Consider the following 22,996-nt stretch of genomic DNA (forward strand, 5'->3'; position numbering starts at 1 on the left):
TTATTGGCTTTACAACTAGACCTTTCTTTGCAGTACTGCCTTTCTTTTGACAAGAAATACATACATTTAAATATAACATAATCGATTCTCTCGTAATATTATTATGTTTTTTATTAAGTTCATATTCCATACGGTTTCGTCCACCATGACCGATAGTTAAATGAGTATCATTAATAATATTAAATAATTCTTCATTAAAAACATCGTACTTAAAATCATTACCTTCACTCACTGGAACAATTAATTTTTCCACATTAGATACTGTTATTACGTCATATTTTTTCAAAAGTGTATGGCCTCTTGATTTCAGTTTAAGTTGTTTTACCTCAGATATTAATTCATAATATTTAATTTTAGTTTAATATGTACTATTAACATTTTTTTTTTTATGCATTTTCTAGATTTTTTAAATATTGCTCTTCCATTTTAATAAATTTAATTTAAATACCATACATTAATTTAGCGAACGCCGAACACTATACCTACTAACACTACAACACGACACGACTATCCACTGCGCTATACTAAATAGTATTAAAAACCCACATTTTGTACGATTCAATGATTAAGAAAATAATTATTGTAGAATACCAAAAAGGTTATACCGATTAACCAATAAGCCGTTAGCTTAACACAATAAAAAAAAAAATTCACTTAGCAAAGATTAAAATAAAAGCTCAAGTTACCATGTCCAATTTACTATAGGCAAAGTGTACTTGGACCGATCGAAGTGTAACCCTTCCCGGCCAAAATAGTAATTTAATGCATTGCCCAAAAACATCGGCCAAAGTATACATAGACCGGGCAATGTAAACATTGCCCGAAAGTCCACTTTGCCCGTAACATATATATATATATTATAATTATACAATAATATGTTGGTCTTTACTGCAGTTAAACAGTAACATTACATTCTCACACCGACTGTTAATCTGTTGAATAAAATATTATAGTATCTATATTATTTGTAAAAATTATTGAATTATAAAATGTATTAAAATGAAATGTATTATATTATCCATGGGTGTCACAGTGAGCACTAATCCCGTTTGTGCCACACGACCCACCATCACCACACCTTTCGTTTCCAGTAGCAGATCTGATATGCATATTGTATTTTTTATATTTATTCTGTTTGTGTTTTTGTCATATAAATTATCTGTCCTTGGCCTGTTGCCTCAGATAGTTTTATATTCTCGTTCTTAAAACCTTGTATTGTTTACTTTCTGCGGCCAACGCCCTTTTATTATCACTATTATTTTATTATTATTATTATTAAAAAGTATTTGAGAACCTATTATTATACAGTATATCTGGTATATAATAAACTGTTTAAAAATTGTATTTAAAATATTCCTCAAAAAATAATTTTTTTTAATCTATTTTAAATTTAAGTATTAATACTATTTATTTTTATCAATTAGTATATACATTTTACTAACCGACATAAATAGGTATTGTTGGGATTGTAAGTATATATTTCATTTTCATACATTTTATAATTCAATAATTTTAAAAAAACTATATACTGTCAGGTGTGTATGAAAATACTATATATTGCAATTAGCTAAAACTTTAAAACTAAGGCTGACCTCGAAATTCTGACTTCACTACATAGGTACGTTAAAACAAGAATGTGATTAGTCATAATACTGATTACACTGTAAATAAATTATATTTTTATGATATTTTTTTTTTAATACCTAATCTAGTCAGTCAGGATTTCTTCTTTTCAGAGAGAGTACAAAAAACCTTTGATAAAAACCGCCTACCTCTCTCTGGTCGGCATATCCGTGTCGTCCCTTGAACCAGTGCATGAGCACCAACCACCAAAGTAACAACCTCTCTAGTACCAAAAAAACCGATTTCAACGAGCGACAACTGGACTTCTTATGCAATCAATAATCAGTGCGTTCGTTAATTCAATTTGTGTATTTGAAGTAGTACTTTATTTTATCTAAAACCTAAAACTCCTACAATATTGTCTACGAACAACTGCGAATCAGGTAAGGCATTTAATATAATATTTTATATTTATTGCGTTAATACACAATATGTGCTTTTTACATAAAATTACATTGTACGGTGTATTTGATCTGATTCTCGAATACACGATCTCGAGAGCCCTCCGAACACCTGGAGGAAGGTAATAGCTTAATTTCCATATATGACATAAAGATATTTTAAGTATAGAACATTTTAACTGTTTCATCATATTCCTTAAAATAACCAATCTATACAATAGAATTTAAATAGTTACTAAAAATATGTTTTATTATTACTTAAACTGTAAAAAGAAATGAGATTGCAAACATTTTAAATGTTTAATTTATTACTTAAAATATATCATTATTTTCATTTTAATTCTGTCTCTAATCAGTCGTAAATAATCTCACCAAATTTAAATATATTAAAATGATGAGAACCACTGGTATATAGTATATATAATATAATATTATGTTAGTTTATACACCAGTCGAACAGTAAATATTACATTCTTACACAGACTGTTAATCTGTGGAATAAAATTATATATTTTTAATAAGCTATGAAAAATATTCTCCAAAAATAATTTTTCTTATGTATTTAAAATTTAAGTTTTAAATACTATTTATTTTCACGACTAGTAGGTACCTAGATTTTAATAACTGTTATATTATGGTTTTTTTTTACTATCGAAAATCCACCCCAATCCGCCTTTGAAAGCATGTATCAAATGCTATGTGTGCATAGTTTCTAAACTAAACGAACCCTAATCCTACATACTTACACCGACCGTTTATCTGTGGCACGGGTGAAATTAAGGGTGGGTGAGGGTGAATAGATCCCACCAGAACCTTTATAACATTTGTTGAGAGTAACGGTGGACGGACAAATGACTTCAGTATTAGTATAAATGAATAATAACACGACAATATGATTATGTATAAGTATAATATATAATAACGTACAACTAATAGTCCTATTTCACTGTAACAGTACACATACATCGTATACGCACTGCACGACGGCACCTGTGCAAGTGAGTATTACATACTTCAAAGGCTCTATATATATGCACAACCGAGGTCGTGTTACATCCGTAAAGATGGGTCGTATATTCGTATAAATTGATACTAAATTGTACACACGTGTCAAGGTTGACTGCTAATGTCAATTGTATTTTTCAACAACATTTATATACAAGAAAATTAGACTTTCTTTTATAAACCGTGTATAATATATATTTATAACATTCATTATATTTTAACACTATATATAGTATTATATAGTATTATGACTATCTTGTTCTAAATCTTTTGATATTATATTCTTATAGTAGATTAATTAAACTTCATAATATATTTTGTTACGTTAGGTTAGGTTAAATTATTAGGTTTGTTCATAGTATTTTTATTAAATTATTTTTTGGGGAATATTTTAAATACTATTTTTTATCAGTTTATTAAATACTAGGTAGGTACTCAAATACTTTTTGATTGTATTATTAATAAGCAATATTATAAAATATACACATAAAATATTATAAATGCACGATTATTATTTATATTCTCATTAATATCAAATAAACCAAATAATATTTAATGTCAATAATCATTCATTAAATTTAAAAGGAGACTTACTTATAGCGTACCACCAAATGATGAAAAATTATATTGAAATGTATGAAACTGAAATATAATTATATATAACACTATATTTATCTGCCGTGTAGAATTTTATTTATTGTTGCTCAATTTTGCATTTATACGTGTAAATATACGTGTGGTATATTATTTTTATACAACCATTTACCTACATGGTACTCACACTTGCGAAAAAACTATCTTGTCCTTAAGCCAAAATATACCTAGGTACCTACTTAATAACTACAATTCTTTACCAAAAAATCGATCTCTTGGTATATCTATGTATACTCAGACAACGCAACAAATAGAATGTAGGGTTTCAGGGTTAAATCACAGTATCACACAAGAATTCATGAATAAAGTACTGTTCTTTTATTAGCACAAAATCATTGACAGGTTGTCGTAATTCACTTGTGCAAAAACTTAAAAATAATTAGAGCAACGAACACTAACATCAATTCTATCTAATATTCCGACTGCTTTTGATCTTAATAAATCTGTAGATTGTAGATAGTTTTACTAGGTTAATTAAAATCTAGAAGATTTTCGTTATTGTGATATATATTTCTTACAATTTAGTAATTTTAATGTAAAATGTAATTAATTTATAAAGTTATACAATATACAGTGGGATTTTTTTATTATGATTACTTTTCCTGTTTCTTAGAATTTTTAATATTCAAAGTTCTAATAGATAAAACTTCAAAACTCTGACCGATCGCCAAAGTCTGACTTCACCATCGTTTTTAGCATGCTTACATATATAAGTTTTGATAAAAACGGTGTCCGGTAAAACAGAAATATAGGTAAGTACCGCTCATTTCCCTAAAATGTAATAAATAGTATTAAATACTTAAATTTAAAATACATAAGAAAAATTATTTATAATTTACTTTATTCACAATAATATCATCGAATATACTTAGTAATATTATATGCTGATTAAGCAAGTCTTCGCTCAAAATCGTTTTACTTAAACAATGATATTATAACATTGAATTCAAATTTAACAGCATTTTTCATAGTCATCCACTTGTAACCTAATGTATAGTAGAGTGACACCGACTTGTCCACCTTATGTTAGGTTAGGTTAGGATTTGTCCACCACGTTATGTGCAAGAATGTAAGATTACTGTTCGAGTAGTGTGGAAACTATGCAAATAGCATTAAATGCATGCTTTCAGGGGTGGATTGGGGAATTATTTCGGCATGGTAAATATTGTAAATATTTAATAAAAACAAATAGTATTATATACTTTAATTTAAAATACGTAAGATAAATTATGTTTTGGGAAACATTTTAAATATTATTTTTTAACAGTTTATTACTAGGTAGCTACTCAAATACTTTTTGAAAGTATTTTTAATAAGCAAAAAGTATTAGTGTTCACTATAATACACATAAAACATTTCATTTTCATACATTTTATAGTTCATTAATTTTTACAAAAAAATTTGCTATTGCTCATTTCCCTATCATTCTTAACTAGTTAAAATATGCAAATTCGACATTTGTTGAAGGAAATAAATTTCAAAATAATGATTTCAGAAAGTTGTTTTTTACACAATTGTTCTTAAGTCTTAACTCGTTGTATAAATGAATAAATAATATTTAATGTCAATCATAATGCATTAAATTTAAAAGGAGACTTACTTATAGCGTACTACCAAATGATGAAAAATTATATGAAAATGTATGAAAATGAAATATAATTATGTTGTAATGAACCCGATAATACACATGATATATTATTGTGATCGTTTCGCCTTCGGCTACATTTGGCAACATAAAAATTAGACAAACAATATCACATAGAATGTGGGCCAAATCAATCAAAGTCATATATCCTTTATTATCCTTTAGAAAACCTATGGGAATATAATGAGAGAGCAATGTGATATTGAAACCGCATTTCAATAGATCCTACAACTTCAATTAAATCATAAATCTATGAATATAATATTTAGATATTGTTCTGAAATATACATATATATATATATATATAATGCATAGTATCTAACTAGTGATGGATGGCGTATTACATATATTGCGAACACGTAAACGGGACACGATCCTTGGAATGACCAGGCGTGGGAATGTATTGATAATTAATTAAACAGCGTCCTGTGAAATCCACAGATATGTCGATAGACTAGGGGGAAGTGGGAGAGCAGGAGCGGAGTAACCGAATGGGTTCCCGTTTGAAAAAGGTATTTTATTAAGTTGAGCCGAATTGGTTCCCGTTTAAAAAAGGTATTTTATTAGGTTGAGCCAAATTGGTTCCCGTTTGTGTACAAGTAAAATAGTTACAATTTTAATTTTTAATTTTTGATAATTGGTACAAAATATAAATTAGATAGTAAAAAATATAAATGTACCTACTGTCTACACTTTATAGACTATAGTATAATATGTATACAATAAGATGGCAATAGATTGTTATATTGGAAGTTTAGCAAATTATCGGTGATACCCCGATCAATTAAGATAACGATGAAGATATCGTAGATACCGACGTACTTTTATCGCTGTATGGTATATCGTCTATTTATTTGACAAAAATATTGATAGGACTACAAATTGTTGCAAATCGTTCCATTCAAAGCTGAATAAAGAATTTACAAGTGCCCATCCTAATATATTTTATTTAATGGAGACTTTAAACGCATTCATACATTAAATTATAATACATTTCGAAGTAATAATACTAGGAAACTTACTAGCAAACAGGAAAGAAATTACAAATACTTGGAAAATTGTATGACTGAGTACATTAATGAGAAGCTTACGTGAATTGAATACTTAAAGAAAGTTTGCAACAAATTTGCAAATCAACGATTTTAAATAATTGTATTTTTTATACATATTTTATTATTTGTATTTTGTACACCTAACCTAAGTGATGACTAGTTGACTTCCAAATCAACAATTTAACATTTTATATATTATATAATTTTTTTTATAACACACATTTTTAACCAAGCCTACTTATAAGTTGACAACCTAAGCCTGTAAAATTGAGAAGGAAAATGTGCGTAATTAAACAGGAACCAATTCGGCTCAACTTAATAAAATACCTTTTTTGAACGGGAACCAAATCGGCACGTGGGGTTGGACCTCGGGAACCAATTCGGTACCAGCCAGCAGGAGGCCCTATAAAACCAGACACGAAACAGCCTGTAGATTAGACGTGTGACACCATAGTACAGACGAGCACCTTCATGAAAAACAACATAACAACTTTGTCAAATTAGACTTAGATTATTTTATGCAGAAGAAATTCAATAAACAACTTAAACTTTCAACCAGTCTAATTATTTTATCAACTCTACCTAAGAAATCCTCTACCAACGGTCTTGCTACCTACAACTTATAAACTAAGCAGTTATCTCAACAGCTAGTTTATAACAATATATAATAATATATTATTTATCTGCCGTGTAGAATTGTATTTATTGTTGCTCGATTTTGCGTTTATACGTGTAAATATACGTGTGGTATATGTTTATACAACCATTTACCTACATGGCACTCACACTTGCGAAAAAACTAAACTATCTGAAAATTTGAACTTTAAATACTTATAAAAAAAATTGTGCCTATGTATTTTTCATATTTTTCAACTGCTATTTTACCGTCAATCTTGGCGGTCGGTTAATGTCAACGTCGGTGCCATCAGTAGTTGTCGCGTAAGTCCGCCAGCAACGTAGGTACATACGTTGTGTGAGAGGCCGCCCAGGTTGGAAGACTTCTGCCTATACAGCGTCTGTTTGTCGCGAATTCCGGTTCACTTGAACTCGGGTGAAAACTCGACTATATTAGGCTGGGTGCTATCTAATTTAGTATAAGATAAATAAGGATATAATGATAGTGGACTGTATAATTTATTTCTCTCCCTTTGAATAATAATTAATAAAATACAACGTAGACTTAATGCTATGTTAGTCCTATCACATCGCATAACAACATAAAATAATAATAATTAATCACGGAACGTGATATTGGGTTATCAACCTATTACAATAATAAGTAGTAGTACCGGTCGGTTGCTGTCCTGTACTGGTCGGGGTCGATGTATCTGCACCGGAAGACTGGGGAACGTGACGATCTACGACGGCGACACTACTGACCCAGTGCGACTAACATCGCACACGTGAATTGAAATTAATGAGGATAACTTGCGATCACTCACCCCTTTCTATAATGCGAACACCAATTTTACTGTTCGAGCATGTAGAATGTGAGAGCGAGAATACGATCGAAAGTTCTTACAGCGCGAATGTCGTTTATTCGAGCGTGTAAGAACCTATAAGGCGGCACATCAAACGCGACGCTACAGCACAACGAACGCGACGATACGGCACAACGAACCAGCGATCGCACTTATTGACAAGGCTGGGCATTAACGAGTTAAAAGTTAAAATTAAGTTAAACCGTTAAGTTAATTTTAATTAAGTTAATTAACTCGTTACTTTTTTTACAAATTAACTTTTAACTTAATAAGTTACTTTTTTTTTAAGATTAACGTGTTAACTTTAAGTTAATTTTATTTAAAAGTATCTAAATTAAGTTAATTTTAGTGCAAAGAATAATGCAAATTATTAATGAGGTTTTTAGTATATTTATTATTTATTATTTTAATATGAATTTCCTGTAGACGAAAATAATATGAAAAATAACTTTAATAGTCATTATATGGGCTATAATATAATATCTACCTACACGTTTATCATTATAAATTGTATTAATAATATTTTCAAAGATAGGTTATACCTACAGATTATCGTTTAAATGGGTTCCCTGAAGTGGATGTTGAATATTGTCGTGAACGTTTTACCATTATTAAATAAATGCAATAAATAATAATCGGCTAGTCCGAATTTGGTTCTACAATAATTACCGGCATTATAATAAGTCACAACACAGATAAAATGCGGAATTTAATAAATAATTGTTTTGACATGTTATTGGTGAAGCCTATAATAAAAACAACTAATAATCAATAAAATGATAAAATATAAGTATACCATCATGTGTCATTTGTGTCAACCTTCGTAATATAAATTTATAATTTATTACCCATTCAATATTTCTGCTTGGTATTTAATTAAATTTATATAATATTATGATGTATATTTCGCTTAAACTTTTACAGATATGAGTGAATAGCTTTGTATATACAGATATACTATATAATATTAAAATAAAGAGTACCTAAAGATAATATAATATTATTGTTATTTGTATGTATTTAACGTAAATAAGATTACAAGAATTTTATATTATTATGATTTGTGAATCAAGGCTCTGTTCGTTTTATTTTTATAATATTGTTATTGTATGAACAGACGAACAGTAAACACTATAAACATCATAAACCCATGGAAATTCTAAGAATATTCTGTGAAAATAGTAAATACCACGAGAGCTAGTGTCGACGGGGATTAATCACAAAACAACTGTGGTTTAATTTCCAAATTTCCAATTTAATTTCATTATCCAACTAGCATGTGTTCTGTTCGCATCTTGTTAGAATTTATAATATATAGTTATTAGTTTATTACTTTATTAGCTTATTATATTTCTGTAAAAGTTTATTATTTTTTTTAACTACAATGTCTGAAGACCATATTTTAAAGTGGCCCTATTTAAAAACTTATTTCGAACAACAACTATCAACATCAGATACAACTGAAAAAAAATCAAATTTTACATTCAAATGCATGCTATCTAAAAATATAGTACAAAGTAATTATATTTTTACTGATAATAATTGTTCATGTTGTGCTGAGCCTAGTTTTTAAAACTACACGGTGGCTGCATTTTGTCTACTCAGTATAGAAAATATATTTGGGTGGTAGGTACTAGGTACTGCCTGTTTGATTTTTATAATTTATGTGAATCAATTAAAAATATTGGTATCTTGGCAGTTGGGAGAAAACTGTGTTTTTTTTTTTGGATGTACCACTTGGGTAAATTGATTTGAGTATGAGTTTAGGACTAAGATTTATTTTGGAAAAGTAGGTTTTTTGACAGCTAGTTAATACTTTTATGTATCATTTAAAAAAATTTTCCCAGTATTTTTCTTGAGTGTAAAAAAACTAATATTATGTGTGCAATTTTTTATTTTTGCAAAATAGAAAATTTTAACTTTAAACTAAGTTAAGTTACTTTTTTTTCAAAGTTAACTTTTAACTTAACGAGTTAACGAAAAAAATATGATTAACCTTTAATTTAACTTAACTTTATTATTTTAAAATAACTTAACTTAACGAGTTAAAAAAAATCGTTAACTTGCCCAGCCTTGCTTATTGAGGAGAAAAAAGACGACTCTCGTATGTGGTACGTCAACTACATACAACGATAGACAATATAAACTTGACTAATATGTCATACCGCGCAATGGCGACAATACTCGTAAAACACGTGACGATTTAAAAACAAAAAAACAACGGCACTACGGACGCCTTCTTCCTGTAGCGCATGACGTATAGAGTTCGTGATAAAACGAATTGACGACGAAAAACCGGCCGTTGGCCGGCACTGGGCTGCGCATGCGTGTCACGGAACCGGATCATTTTAAAATCGGAATAACCTGCGCGCTCTGGTAGTTAACCGAGTCCCAACATCCTCCCCCGCTTTGAAAGGGTACTTTCAAAACCGATACTTCTCGGTCAGACCATATCATTGTACAACTATTAAGTAATAAACAGAAACAAAAATAAACCTATGACAATTCAAATACAAAATAATGCATATATACATAAATAATTATACACAGCAAGAAAATTTTATGTTTGGGATGGTGGAAGATGGAACGAATGGAAGAAGGTAAGTTAAGCGTTGTCGGTGGGTAGTTTAACCAACTTTACCACTGGACGTTTCAGTATCCCTTCCGCTGTCTTGACAGTGGCTACACGGACCACTTGGTCAGCACCGGGGTGGACCTCGATGACCCGACCAATTTGCCACATCAAAGGAGGTCGAGAAGGTGAATTTATGACGACGATATCTCCGACACCGAGACTGGGATTTTGATGGAACCATTTCTGTCTACTCTGCAGCGTGTGCAAATACTCCCGATTCCACCGTTTCCAAAATGATTGAAGGGCTTGTTTAATTAACTGCCAGCGTTTGAGACGATTCTGCGGAATGTCACTGATGTCGTGTTCAGGAATTGCCAAGATCGGTTGTCCGATCAAAAAATGTCCCGGTGTTAGCACAGACAAATCGTTCGGATCGCTTGACATGACAACCAAGGGTCGAGAATTGAGTACACCCTCGATCCGTGTAATCAATGTCGTCAATTCCTCTAAGGTATGCACCTGATTACCTACAACCTTTTTTAGGTGTAACTTTGTACTTTTGATAGCAGCTTCCCAAATACCGCCAAAGTGCGGAGCTGCAGGCGGGTTAAATCGCCACTGACACGGAACTCGTGCATGCAGAGCTTCTTGGAGTGCTGCGTCTTTAAATAATGTCTTAAGCTGCCTTGCTGCTCCAATGTAATTTGTACCACAATCCGAGTGGATCTGTGCAGGAATTCCTCTACGGGCTACAAATCGATCCAGCGCAGCCATAAAGGCTTCCGTTGACAAATCCGTTACCACCTCCAGGTGGACAGCCTTGGTGGATAGACAAATAAATAACGCAAGATACGCCTTATAAGTCCTTGAATTACGGCGTTGACTTTCTTTAACCGTGAATGGACCTCCGTAGTCCATCCCGACATTTGTAAATGGTCGACATTGTTGGACTCTTGCTGAGGGTAAATCTGCCATCACTGGTTGGGGAGCGGCAGCCTTGTATCTGACACACGCTGTACATTTAAATATAACTTGCCGTATCGCAGCTCGACTGGAAACGATCCAAAAACGTCGCTGAATTAGTGAGGCCACTAGACGCGATCCACCATGTAAAGTGTTCTGATGGTAGTGTTGAATAATGATGTAAGCAAGGTGAGACGACTTTGGTAACAAGATAGGGTGTTTGGCGTCTATGTTCAAGTCCGAATGCTGTAGACGGCCGCCTACTCTAATCACACCGTGAGCATCGACAAAAGGTGCAAGTTGAGCGAGGGAACTCGGGGTGATGACGGAATTTGAAGTTCCTAGTTGGTGGTGCAACTCTGCGTAATATAACCTTTGAGTGTACCTCGCTACCTTTGTCAAAACATTTTCGTACTCCTTCCAAATGATTGGTCCACTCACGACTGGACGTTGTCGAGCCTTGTCGACAAATCGAAGACAATATGCTAGCACCCGTTGCATCTTGCGCAACACAGAAAACCGCTGAATCAAACTATCATCAACCTGTTGAGCTAACAGCACATTTTTCGATGGGCGTTTAAAATCAGGGAGCTCTGCAGGATCTACAATCGATGTGATGGCAACCGGCCATTGCTCTTCCGGATACTGGAGAAATTCCGGTCCATGTAGAAATGATGAACATGCTACCAAGGCATCTGGAAGCAGTCCTCGCGATGCAGGGTCGGCTGGATTATCTGCAGTACCGACGTGAGCCCATTCGCACTGGGGTACGAGATTGCGTATTTTCGATACTCGGTTTGTGACAAAGATTTTAAATAGCCTTTGTTCAGCTGTGAGCCATGATAAAACAATAGTTGAATCTGTCCATGCCCGGACACGTGTGATCTTGATTCTGCCCTGTAAAACTTTCAAACGTAGAGACAAGAGACGTGACAACAAGAGTGCGGCACAGAGCTCTAGCCGTGGTATGGTTAATGACATATCCATTGATGATGACTTCAGTGGTGCAACCTTTGTTTTACATGCCAGGAAATACAATCGGACATTATCACTCTGGTCTACCACACGCAAATACACTGTTGCTGCATATCCAACCTGAGACGCGTCAGCGAATCCTAGTAATTGTATATCTTGACTGTTGACTACTGCAATGTGTCGTGGTAACGACAAGCATGCTAAGTCTGGCAGCTTATCGATGAAACCTTGCCACAACGATGTCAAAGCTGATGAAAGTGGTGCATCCCAATCTAATTTTTCCATCCATAGCCTCTGCATTAAACACTTGGCCCAGAAAACCATCGGACCCAACGCGCCGATTGGATCATAAAAGCGAGCAACAGTTGATAATACTGACCGTTTTGTAGGAGTAACTTGACTTATCGTCGAATGATAGCCGAATGTGTCAAGTACAGGGTCCCAATGTACTCCTAAAACTTTGACGGCCTGTTCCCTAGTTGGCTCTATCCATGGTGTCATAGCCCGGTCTTCAATGTCGATAGTGTTCAAAATCTCGGGACAATTGCTAGCCCATTTTTTCAGGCTAAATCCACCTCGATTTAACAAGTCGATGATTTGGATTTTTGCTGCTAAAACGTCCTCTAAAGTGTCAGCGCCAACGAAAATATCATCCACGTATGTATCAGTTAACAGGACATCGTGGACGAGTGGAAATTCAGGTCCATCATCCATATTGAGCTGTTGTAGGCATCGAATCGCTAAAAACGGAGCCGAACTTACGCCATATGTGACCGTACACAACTCATACTCCTGTACCTCGTCACTAGGCGAATTGCGCCATAGTATATGTTGATAAACTCTATCTGGTTCATGTAGACATATTTGACGGTACATTTTAGTGATGTCGGCTGTAAAGACAAATTTGTGTAGTCGACTGCGCAACAAAACATCACCGATTTCTGTCTGAAGCTTTGGTCCAGTCACCAAGCAGTCATTTAATGAGACTCCGGATGAAGACTTAGCTGAGGCATCAAACACCACACGAATCTTCAGTTCCTCATTACACCGTTTAACTACAGGATGGTGAGGTATAAAATATTTGCCTGGCTCGGTCGCTAACTTCATATGTCCTAACGATCTGTAATCATCCATGAAGGCCCGGTAGGCAGTATATAATTCCGGATCCTTTTCAAGGCGACGTTCTAAATTATACAATCGGTTCAGAGCAGAAGTTCTGGATGACCCTAAAACGACCGATTTCTCATCTTGACATCCGATGTCAGCTGTATCCGGGAAACATACTATTGTTCGAAACGGTAAACCAACATAAAATCGACCGGTGGCGTCTCGTTTCGTGGTTTTAACAAACCAGTCTTCACATTGCTTGTCTTGTGTAGTTGGCATTGTTGACTCTGTGGGTTCCTCTACTGTCCAAAAACGCTGCATCAATTCTTCGATCGGAGGGGTTGTACTAATTGACAGAGACGTAAGCGGAGTATGTGTGTTATCCTGTAACGCACCAATTATGACCCAACCTAATTGTGTATTCATCGCTGATGGTAAGCCTTCGGTGTGTATAACGTCAGCTCTAGATTGAATGACGGACGGATATAAGTCTCCTCCAATCAACATATCTACTGGCGCAGGGTGATCAAATTGAGGGTCGGCAAAGACAAGATGACGATAACGATCTCGTACCTCAGCTGGCAAAACCCTGTTAGGCATCGTTGACATAATTCGAGGTAAGACAATGACGTTGGTTCCCTTAAATTCGGGAGCGTCGGCTTGTACAGGAACAAAATTAAAATTAGTTTGGCCTTTGACAGTAGTAACCGGTTGTTGGGAAAGTCCGATGACCTCAACAGGACACTTCCTTCGAGTCAAACCTAACCGATTGACACAATCCACTGTCATTGCGGACACCTGTGATCCACTGTCTAACACTGCCCTGACTGCTTGTAAAACTCCTGTATTGTCACGAACCCTGACTACGACAGTTCCTAACAAAACAGTGGTTTCAGTATGTGTAACTCCCGAAAACTGTGTTGCATTACAACTTGTAGTGGCTCGTTCGGAGTTGTCATTTGTCTTATCGGTATTCGATTTTGTAATATCATCTGTCAAGTGTAGTAATGTACTATGTTTACTCGAACATATACGGCACGTAAAAGACGTAGGACACGCATTGCTCATGTGTCCACTGTTCAAACAAACAAAACATAATTGATTTTTATTGACAAAATCACGGCGACTGCTAACTGGTTGTTTTCGGAATCCAAAACACTTGTAAATTGCATGAGGATGTCCACAAAACAAACACTTTTTTGTCTTGGCCGGGGTGACCGCGGCTAACGATGTCTTCTCGGACTTCTTGCCCTGGATCTTCTTAGTTGTTGTCTTCCCTACGGTCCTTTCATTGTTTTCTACATAACTAATGCCAGAACTACTGCCAACGTTTTACAAAACGTTACATCGTTGTGATACGAAATCTAATAATGAGTTCAAGTCAGGTATTTGATTTTTAGCGACAGTAGCTTCGAATAATCGTCGTGTCATGGGATCAATAACCCGTGAACCGATGTAGAATAGTAAAAAACCAGCAAAGTCACTAACTCCAAGAGCTTGTATAGCTGATACATTTTCCCGAAAAGTGTTGACGAACAATGAAAGTGAAGCCGGAGATTCCTTTGTTAACGGCGCAAATGCAAATAATTTTTCAATGTGCGCAGTAACTAATAAGCGTTTATTGTCGTACCGATCTTTGAGTGCGTTCCAAGCAATAGAATAATTGTCGGCTGTAAGTGGGACTGCTTTTACTATTGTTAACGCTGGACCTAATAAATAGCACAACAGATAATGGAAACGCTCAATGTCCGTGTAATGTTCGTTGACGTGCACCAAAGAAGTAAACATATCACGGAAGGAACACCATTCAATGATATTTCCATCAAATTTAGGAATCTCTATTCTCGGTAAGACAAGTGATTGTACAGAAGTCTGCCTATTATTATTGCGCAGCGTGGCTATCGAATTATTCGGTTTTAACTTTGCTACTATCACATTAATTTGATCACACATTGATTGCATTGTTTCGGTGACATCCTCATCTACTCGTAAAAACTCGTCTACTTCGTCGGTCTCAGCAAATACTGACAGAATATGTTTTTGTTCATTATTGAAAGTAATGACAAGTTGATCTAACGACATAATTCGAGCTTCTAACGTAGGACGATTTTCGGAATTAATTACGGCATCATTAGCAATGCTCAATATTTTATTAATTGACCGTAACGCGACGTCTCGTGCTGCACGCGCGCGCGTTAACTCGACCCTTTTTTGTTCATTGTTAATTTGTTGTTGATTTTTTCTCGTCATTGTAAATGATGTAGTACCTAACCACCTAACAACGCAAAACAACCTAACAAGACAAAATAAAAATAACAAGGATGCTAATAGGATAAACAAATAATAATATCCTACAAAAATAATACACTAACACTCTAACAGTAATTTATTGATAGCTATCCGGCCCGAAGGACCAAAAGTTTGTCGCGAATTCCGGTTCACTTGAACTCGGGTGAAAACTCGACTATATTAGGCTGGGTGCTATCTAATTTAGTATAAGATAAATAAGGATATAATGATAGTGGACTGTATAATTTATTTCTCTCCCTTTGAATAATAATTAATAAAATACAACGTAGACTTAATGCTATGTTAGTCCTATCACATCGCATAACAACATAAAATAATAATAATTAATCACGGAACGTGATATTGGGTTATCAACCTATTACAATAATAAGTAGTAGTACCGGTCGGTTGCTGTCCTGTACTGGTCGGGGTCGATGTATCTGCACCGGAAGACTGGGGAACGTGACGATCTACGACGGCGACACTACTGACCCAGTGCGACTAACATCGCACACGTGAATTGAAATTAATGAGGATAACTTGCGATCACTCACCCCTTTCTATAATGCGAACACCAATTTTACTGTTCGAGCATGTAGAATGTGAGAGCGAGAATACGATCGAAAGTTCTTACAGCGCGAATGTCGTTTATTCGAGCGTGTAAGAACCTATAAGGCGGCACATCAAACGCGACGCTACAGCACAACGAACGCGACGATACGGCACAACGAACCAGCGATCGCACTTATTGAGGAGAAAAAAGACGACTCTCGTATGTGGTACGTCAACTACATACAACGATAGACAATATAAACTTGACTAATATGTCATACCGCGCAATGGCGACAATACTCGTAAAACACGTGACGATTTAAAAACAAAAAAACAACGGCACTACGGACGCCTTCTTCCTGTAGCGCATGACGTATAGAGTTCGTGATAAAACGAATTGACGACGAAAAACCGGCCGTTGGCCGGCACTGGGCTGCGCATGCGTGTCACGGAACCGGATCATTTTAAAATCGGAATAACCTGCGCGCTCTGGTAGTTAACCGAGTCCCAACATCCTCCCCCGCTTTGAAAGGGTACTTTCAAAACCGATACTTCTCGGTCAGACCATATCATTGTACAACTATTAAGTAATAAACAGAAACAAAAATAAACCTATGACAATTCAAATACAAAATAATGCATATATACATAAATAATTATACACAGCAAGAAAATTTTATGTTTGGGATGGTGGAAGATGGAACGAATGGAAGAAGGTAAGTTAAGCGTTGTCGGTGGGTAGTTTAACCAACTTTACCACTGGACGTTTCAGTATCCCTTCCGCTGTCTTGACAGTGGCTACACGGACCACTTGGTCAGCACCGGGGTGGACCTCGATGACCCGACCAATTTGCCACATCAAAGGAGGTCGAGAAGGTGAATTTATGACGACGATATCTCCGACACCGAGACTGGGATTTTGATGGAACCATTTCTGTCTACTCTGCAGCGTGTGCAAATACTCCCGATTCCACCGTTTCCAAAATGATTGAAGGGCTTGTTTAATTAACTGCCAGCGTTTGAGACGATTCTGCGGAATGTCACTGATGTCGTGTTCAGGAATTGCCAAGATCGGTTGTCCGATCAAAAAATGTCCCGGTGTTAGCACAGACAAATCGTTCGGATCGCTTGACATGACAACCAAGGGTCGAGAATTGAGTACACCCTCGATCCGTGTAATCAATGTCGTCAATTCCTCTAAGGTATGCACCTGATTACCTACAACCTTTTTTAGGTGTAACTTTGTACTTTTGATAGCAGCTTCCCAAATACCGCCAAAGTGCGGAGCTGCAGGCGGGTTAAATCGCCACTGACACGGAACTCGTGCATGCAGAGCTTCTTGGAGTGCTGCGTCTTTAAATAATGTCTTAAGCTGCCTTGCTGCTCCAATGTAATTTGTACCACAATCCGAGTGGATCTGTGCAGGAATTCCTCTACGGGCTACAAATCGATCCAGCGCAGCCATAAAGGCTTCCGTTGACAAATCCGTTACCACCTCCAGGTGGACAGCCTTGGTGGATAGACAAATAAATAACGCAAGATACGCCTTATAAGTCCTTGAATTACGGCGTTGACTTTCTTTAACCGTGAATGGACCTCCGTAGTCCATCCCGACATTTGTAAATGGTCGACATTGTTGGACTCTTGCTGAGGGTAAATCTGCCATCACTGGTTGGGGAGCGGCAGCCTTGTATCTGACACACGCTGTACATTTAAATATAACTTGCCGTATCGCAGCTCGACTGGAAACGATCCAAAAACGTCGCTGAATTAGTGAGGCCACTAGACGCGATCCACCATGTAAAGTGTTCTGATGGTAGTGTTGAATAATGATGTAAGCAAGGTGAGACGACTTTGGTAACAAGATAGGGTGTTTGGCGTCTATGTTCAAGTCCGAATGCTGTAGACGGCCGCCTACTCTAATCACACCGTGAGCATCGACAAAAGGTGCAAGTTGAGCGAGGGAACTCGGGGTGATGACGGAATTTGAAGTTCCTAGTTGGTGGTGCAACTCTGCGTAATATAACCTTTGAGTGTACCTCGCTACCTTTGTCAAAACATTTTCGTACTCCTTCCAAATGATTGGTCCACTCACGACTGGACGTTGTCGAGCCTTGTCGACAAATCGAAGACAATATGCTAGCACCCGTTGCATCTTGCGCAACACAGAAAACCGCTGAATCAAACTATCATCAACCTGTTGAGCTAACAGCACATTTTTCGATGGGCGTTTAAAATCAGGGAGCTCTGCAGGATCTACAATCGATGTGATGGCAACCGGCCATTGCTCTTCCGGATACTGGAGAAATTCCGGTCCATGTAGAAATGATGAACATGCTACCAAGGCATCTGGAAGCAGTCCTCGCGATGCAGGGTCGGCTGGATTATCTGCAGTACCGACGTGAGCCCATTCGCACTGGGGTACGAGATTGCGTATTTTCGATACTCGGTTTGTGACAAAGATTTTAAATAGCCTTTGTTCAGCTGTGAGCCATGATAAAACAATAGTTGAATCTGTCCATGCCCGGACACGTGTGATCTTGATTCTGCCCTGTAAAACTTTCAAACGTAGAGACAAGAGACGTGACAACAAGAGTGCGGCACAGAGCTCTAGCCGTGGTATGGTTAATGACATATCCATTGATGATGACTTCAGTGGTGCAACCTTTGTTTTACATGCCAGGAAATACAATCGGACATTATCACTCTGGTCTACCACACGCAAATACACTGTTGCTGCATATCCAACCTGAGACGCGTCAGCGAATCCTAGTAATTGTATATCTTGACTGTTGACTACTGCAATGTGTCGTGGTAACGACAAGCATGCTAAGTCTGGCAGCTTATCGATGAAACCTTGCCACAACGATGTCAAAGCTGATGAAAGTGGTGCATCCCAATCTAATTTTTCCATCCATAGCCTCTGCATTAAACACTTGGCCCAGAAAACCATCGGACCCAACGCGCCGATTGGATCATAAAAGCGAGCAACAGTTGATAATACTGACCGTTTTGTAGGAGTAACTTGACTTATCGTCGAATGATAGCCGAATGTGTCAAGTACAGGGTCCCAATGTACTCCTAAAACTTTGACGGCCTGTTCCCTAGTTGGCTCTATCCATGGTGTCATAGCCCGGTCTTCAATGTCGATAGTGTTCAAAATCTCGGGACAATTGCTAGCCCATTTTTTCAGGCTAAATCCACCTCGATTTAACAAGTCGATGATTTGGATTTTTGCTGCTAAAACGTCCTCTAAAGTGTCAGCGCCAACGAAAATATCATCCACGTATGTATCAGTTAACAGGACATCGTGGACGAGTGGAAATTCAGGTCCATCATCCATATTGAGCTGTTGTAGGCATCGAATCGCTAAAAACGGAGCCGAACTTACGCCATATGTGACCGTACACAACTCATACTCCTGTACCTCGTCACTAGGCGAATTGCGCCATAGTATATGTTGATAAACTCTATCTGGTTCATGTAGACATATTTGACGGTACATTTTAGTGATGTCGGCTGTAAAGACAAATTTGTGTAGTCGACTGCGCAACAAAACATCACCGATTTCTGTCTGAAGCTTTGGTCCAGTCACCAAGCAGTCATTTAATGAGACTCCGGATGAAGACTTAGCTGAGGCATCAAACACCACACGAATCTTCAGTTCCTCATTACACCGTTTAACTACAGGATGGTGAGGTATAAAATATTTGCCTGGCTCGGTCGCTAACTTCATATGTCCTAACGATCTGTAATCATCCATGAAGGCCCGGTAGGCAGTATATAATTCCGGATCCTTTTCAAGGCGACGTTCTAAATTATACAATCGGTTCAGAGCAGAAGTTCTGGATGACCCTAAAACGACCGATTTCTCATCTTGACATCCGATGTCAGCTGTATCCGGGAAACATACTATTGTTCGAAACGGTAAACCAACATAAAATCGACCGGTGGCGTCTCGTTTCGTGGTTTTAACAAACCAGTCTTCACATTGCTTGTCTTGTGTAGTTGGCATTGTTGACTCTGTGGGTTCCTCTACTGTCCAAAAACGCTGCATCAATTCTTCGATCGGAGGGGTTGTACTAATTGACAGAGACGTAAGCGGAGTATGTGTGTTATCCTGTAACGCACCAATTATGACCCAACCTAATTGTGTATTCATCGCTGATGGTAAGCCTTCGGTGTGTATAACGTCAGCTCTAGATTGAATGACGGACGGATATAAGTCTCCTCCAATCAACATATCTACTGGCGCAGGGTGATCAAATTGAGGGTCGGCAAAGACAAGATGACGATAACGATCTCGTACCTCAGCTGGCAAAACCCTGTTAGGCATCGTTGACATAATTCGAGGTAAGACAATGACGTTGGTTCCCTTAAATTCGGGAGCGTCGGCTTGTACAGGAACAAAATTAAAATTAGTTTGGCCTTTGACAGTAGTAACCGGTTGTTGGGAAAGTCCGATGACCTCAACAGGACACTTCCTTCGAGTCAAACCTAACCGATTGACACAATCCACTGTCATTGCGGACACCTGTGATCCACTGTCTAACACTGCCCTGACTGCTTGTAAAACTCCTGTATTGTCACGAACCCTGACTACGACAGTTCCTAACAAAACAGTGGTTTCAGTATGTGTAACTCCCGAAAACTGTGTTGCATTACAACTTGTAGTGGCTCGTTCGGAGTTGTCATTTGTCTTATCGGTATTCGATTTTGTAATATCATCTGTCAAGTGTAGTAATGTACTATGTTTACTCGAACATATACGGCACGTAAAAGACGTAGGACACGCATTGCTCATGTGTCCACTGTTCAAACAAACAAAACATAATTGATTTTTATTGACAAAATCACGGCGACTGCTAACTGGTTGTTTTCGGAATCCAAAACACTTGTAAATTGCATGAGGATGTCCACAAAACAAACACTTTTTTGTCTTGGCCGGGGTGACCGCGGCTAACGATGTCTTCTCGGACTTCTTGCCCTGGATCTTCTTAGTCGTTGTCTTCCCTACGGTCCTTTCATTGTTTTCTACATAACTAATGCCAGAACTACTGCCAACGTTTTACAAAACGTTACATCGTTGTGATACGAAATCTAATAATGAGTTCAAGTCAGGTATTTGATTTTTAGCGACAGTAGCTTCGAATAATCGTCGTGTCATGGGATCAATAACCCGTGAACCGATGTAGAATAGTAAAAAACCAGCAAAGTCACTAACTCCAAGAGCTTGTATAGCTGATACATTTTCCCGAAAAGTGTTGACGAACAATGAAAGTGAAGCCGGAGATTCCTTTGTTAACGGCGCAAATGCAAATAATTTTTCAATGTGCGCAGTAACTAATAAGCGTTTATTGTCGTACCGATCTTTGAGTGCGTTCCAAGCAATAGAATAATTGTCGGCTGTAAGTGGGACTGCTTTTACTATTGTTAACGCTGGACCTAATAAATAGCACAACAGATAATGGAAACGCTCAATGTCCGTGTAATGTTCGTTGACGTGCACCAAAGAAGTAAACATATCACGGAAGGAACACCATTCAATGATATTTCCATCAAATTTAGGAATCTCTATTCTCGGTAAGACAAGTGATTGTACAGAAGTCTGCCTATTATTATTGCGCAGCGTGGCTATCGAATTATTCGGTTTTAACTTTGCTACTATCACATTAATTTGATCACACATTGATTGCATTGTTTCGGTGACATCCTCATCTACTCGTAAAAACTCGTCTACTTCGTCGGTCTCAGCAAATACTGACAGAATATGTTTTTGTTCATTATTGAAAGTAATGACAAGTTGATCTAACGACATAATTCGAGCTTCTAACGTAGGACGATTTTCGGAATTAATTACGGCATCATTAGCAATGCTCAATATTTTATTAATTGACCGTAACGCGACGTCTCGTGCTGCACGCGCGCGCGTTAACTCGACCCTTTTTTGTTCATTGTTAATTTGTTGTTGATTTTTTCTCGTCATTGTAAATGATGTAGTACCTAACCACCTAACAACGCAAAACAACCTAACAAGACAAAATAAAAATAACAAGGATGCTAATAGGATAAACAAATAATAATATCCTACAAAAATAATACACTAACACTCTAACAGTAATTTATTGATAGCTATCCGGCCCGAAGGACCAAAAGTTTGTCGCGAATTCCGGTTCACTTGAACTCGGGTGAAAACTCGACTATATTAGGCTGGGTGCTATCTAATTTAGTATAAGATAAATAAGGATATAATGATAGTGGACTGTATAATTTATTTCTCTCCCTTTGAATAATAATTAATAAAATACAACGTAGACTTAATGCTATGTTAGTCCTATCACATCGCATAACAACATAAAATAATAATAATTAATCACGGAACGTGATATTGGGTTATCAACCTATTACAATAATAAGTAGTAGTACCGGTCGGTTGCTGTCCTGTACTGGTCGGGGTCGATGTATCTGCACCGGAAGACTGGGGAACGTGACGATCTACGACGGCGACACTACTGACCCAGTGCGACTAACATCGCACACGTGAATTGAAATTAATGAGGATAACTTGCGATCACTCACCCCTTTCTATAATGCGAACACCAATTTTACTGTTCAAGCATGTAGAATGTGAGAGCGAGAATACGATCGAAAGTTCTTACAGCGCGAATGTCGTT

The 22,996-nt window shown here is 36.7% G+C and overlaps 2 protein-coding genes across 2 annotated transcripts; both read right to left on the reverse strand.

The window, feature by feature from the left end:
* Positions 1-10,466: 10,466 nt before the first annotated feature.
* On the reverse strand, positions 10,467-15,563 carry LOC132947687 (uncharacterized). The gene is made up of 2 exons (XM_061017971.1): positions 14,828-15,563; positions 10,467-14,758 (listed from the first exon to the last, which is right to left on the reverse strand). Exons 1-2 carry the CDS (start codon positions 15,561-15,563, stop codon positions 10,467-10,469), a joined length of 5,028 nt encoding a protein of 1,675 aa, XP_060873954.1.
* A 1,480-nt stretch (positions 15,564-17,043) lies between these two features.
* LOC132947770 (uncharacterized) lies at positions 17,044-22,140 on the reverse strand. Its single transcript, XM_061018022.1, has 2 exons — positions 21,405-22,140; positions 17,044-21,335 (listed from the first exon to the last, which is right to left on the reverse strand). Exons 1-2 carry the CDS (start codon positions 22,138-22,140, stop codon positions 17,044-17,046), a joined length of 5,028 nt encoding a protein of 1,675 aa, XP_060874005.1.
* Positions 22,141-22,996: the final 856 nt, after the last annotated feature.

This window comes from Metopolophium dirhodum, chromosome 1 (assembly GCF_019925205.1).
Source record: "Metopolophium dirhodum isolate CAU chromosome 1, ASM1992520v1, whole genome shotgun sequence".
In the NCBI taxonomy this organism is placed as follows: domain Eukaryota; kingdom Metazoa; phylum Arthropoda; class Insecta; order Hemiptera; family Aphididae; genus Metopolophium; species Metopolophium dirhodum.

Excerpts from the sequence above, each read along its gene's own strand:
- LOC132947687 (XM_061017971.1), bottom strand. The coding sequence starts at position 15,563 with ATGTCGTTAGATCAACTTGTCATTACTTTCAATAATGAACAAAAACAT. Across the intron at positions 14,759-14,827 it reads AGATTTCGTATCACAACGAT|GGAAGACAACAACTAAGAAG; the intron begins GTAACGTTTTGT and ends AAAGGACCGTAG.
- LOC132947770 (XM_061018022.1), bottom strand. The coding sequence starts at position 22,140 with ATGTCGTTAGATCAACTTGTCATTACTTTCAATAATGAACAAAAACAT. Across the intron at positions 21,336-21,404 it reads AGATTTCGTATCACAACGAT|GGAAGACAACGACTAAGAAG; the intron begins GTAACGTTTTGT and ends AAAGGACCGTAG.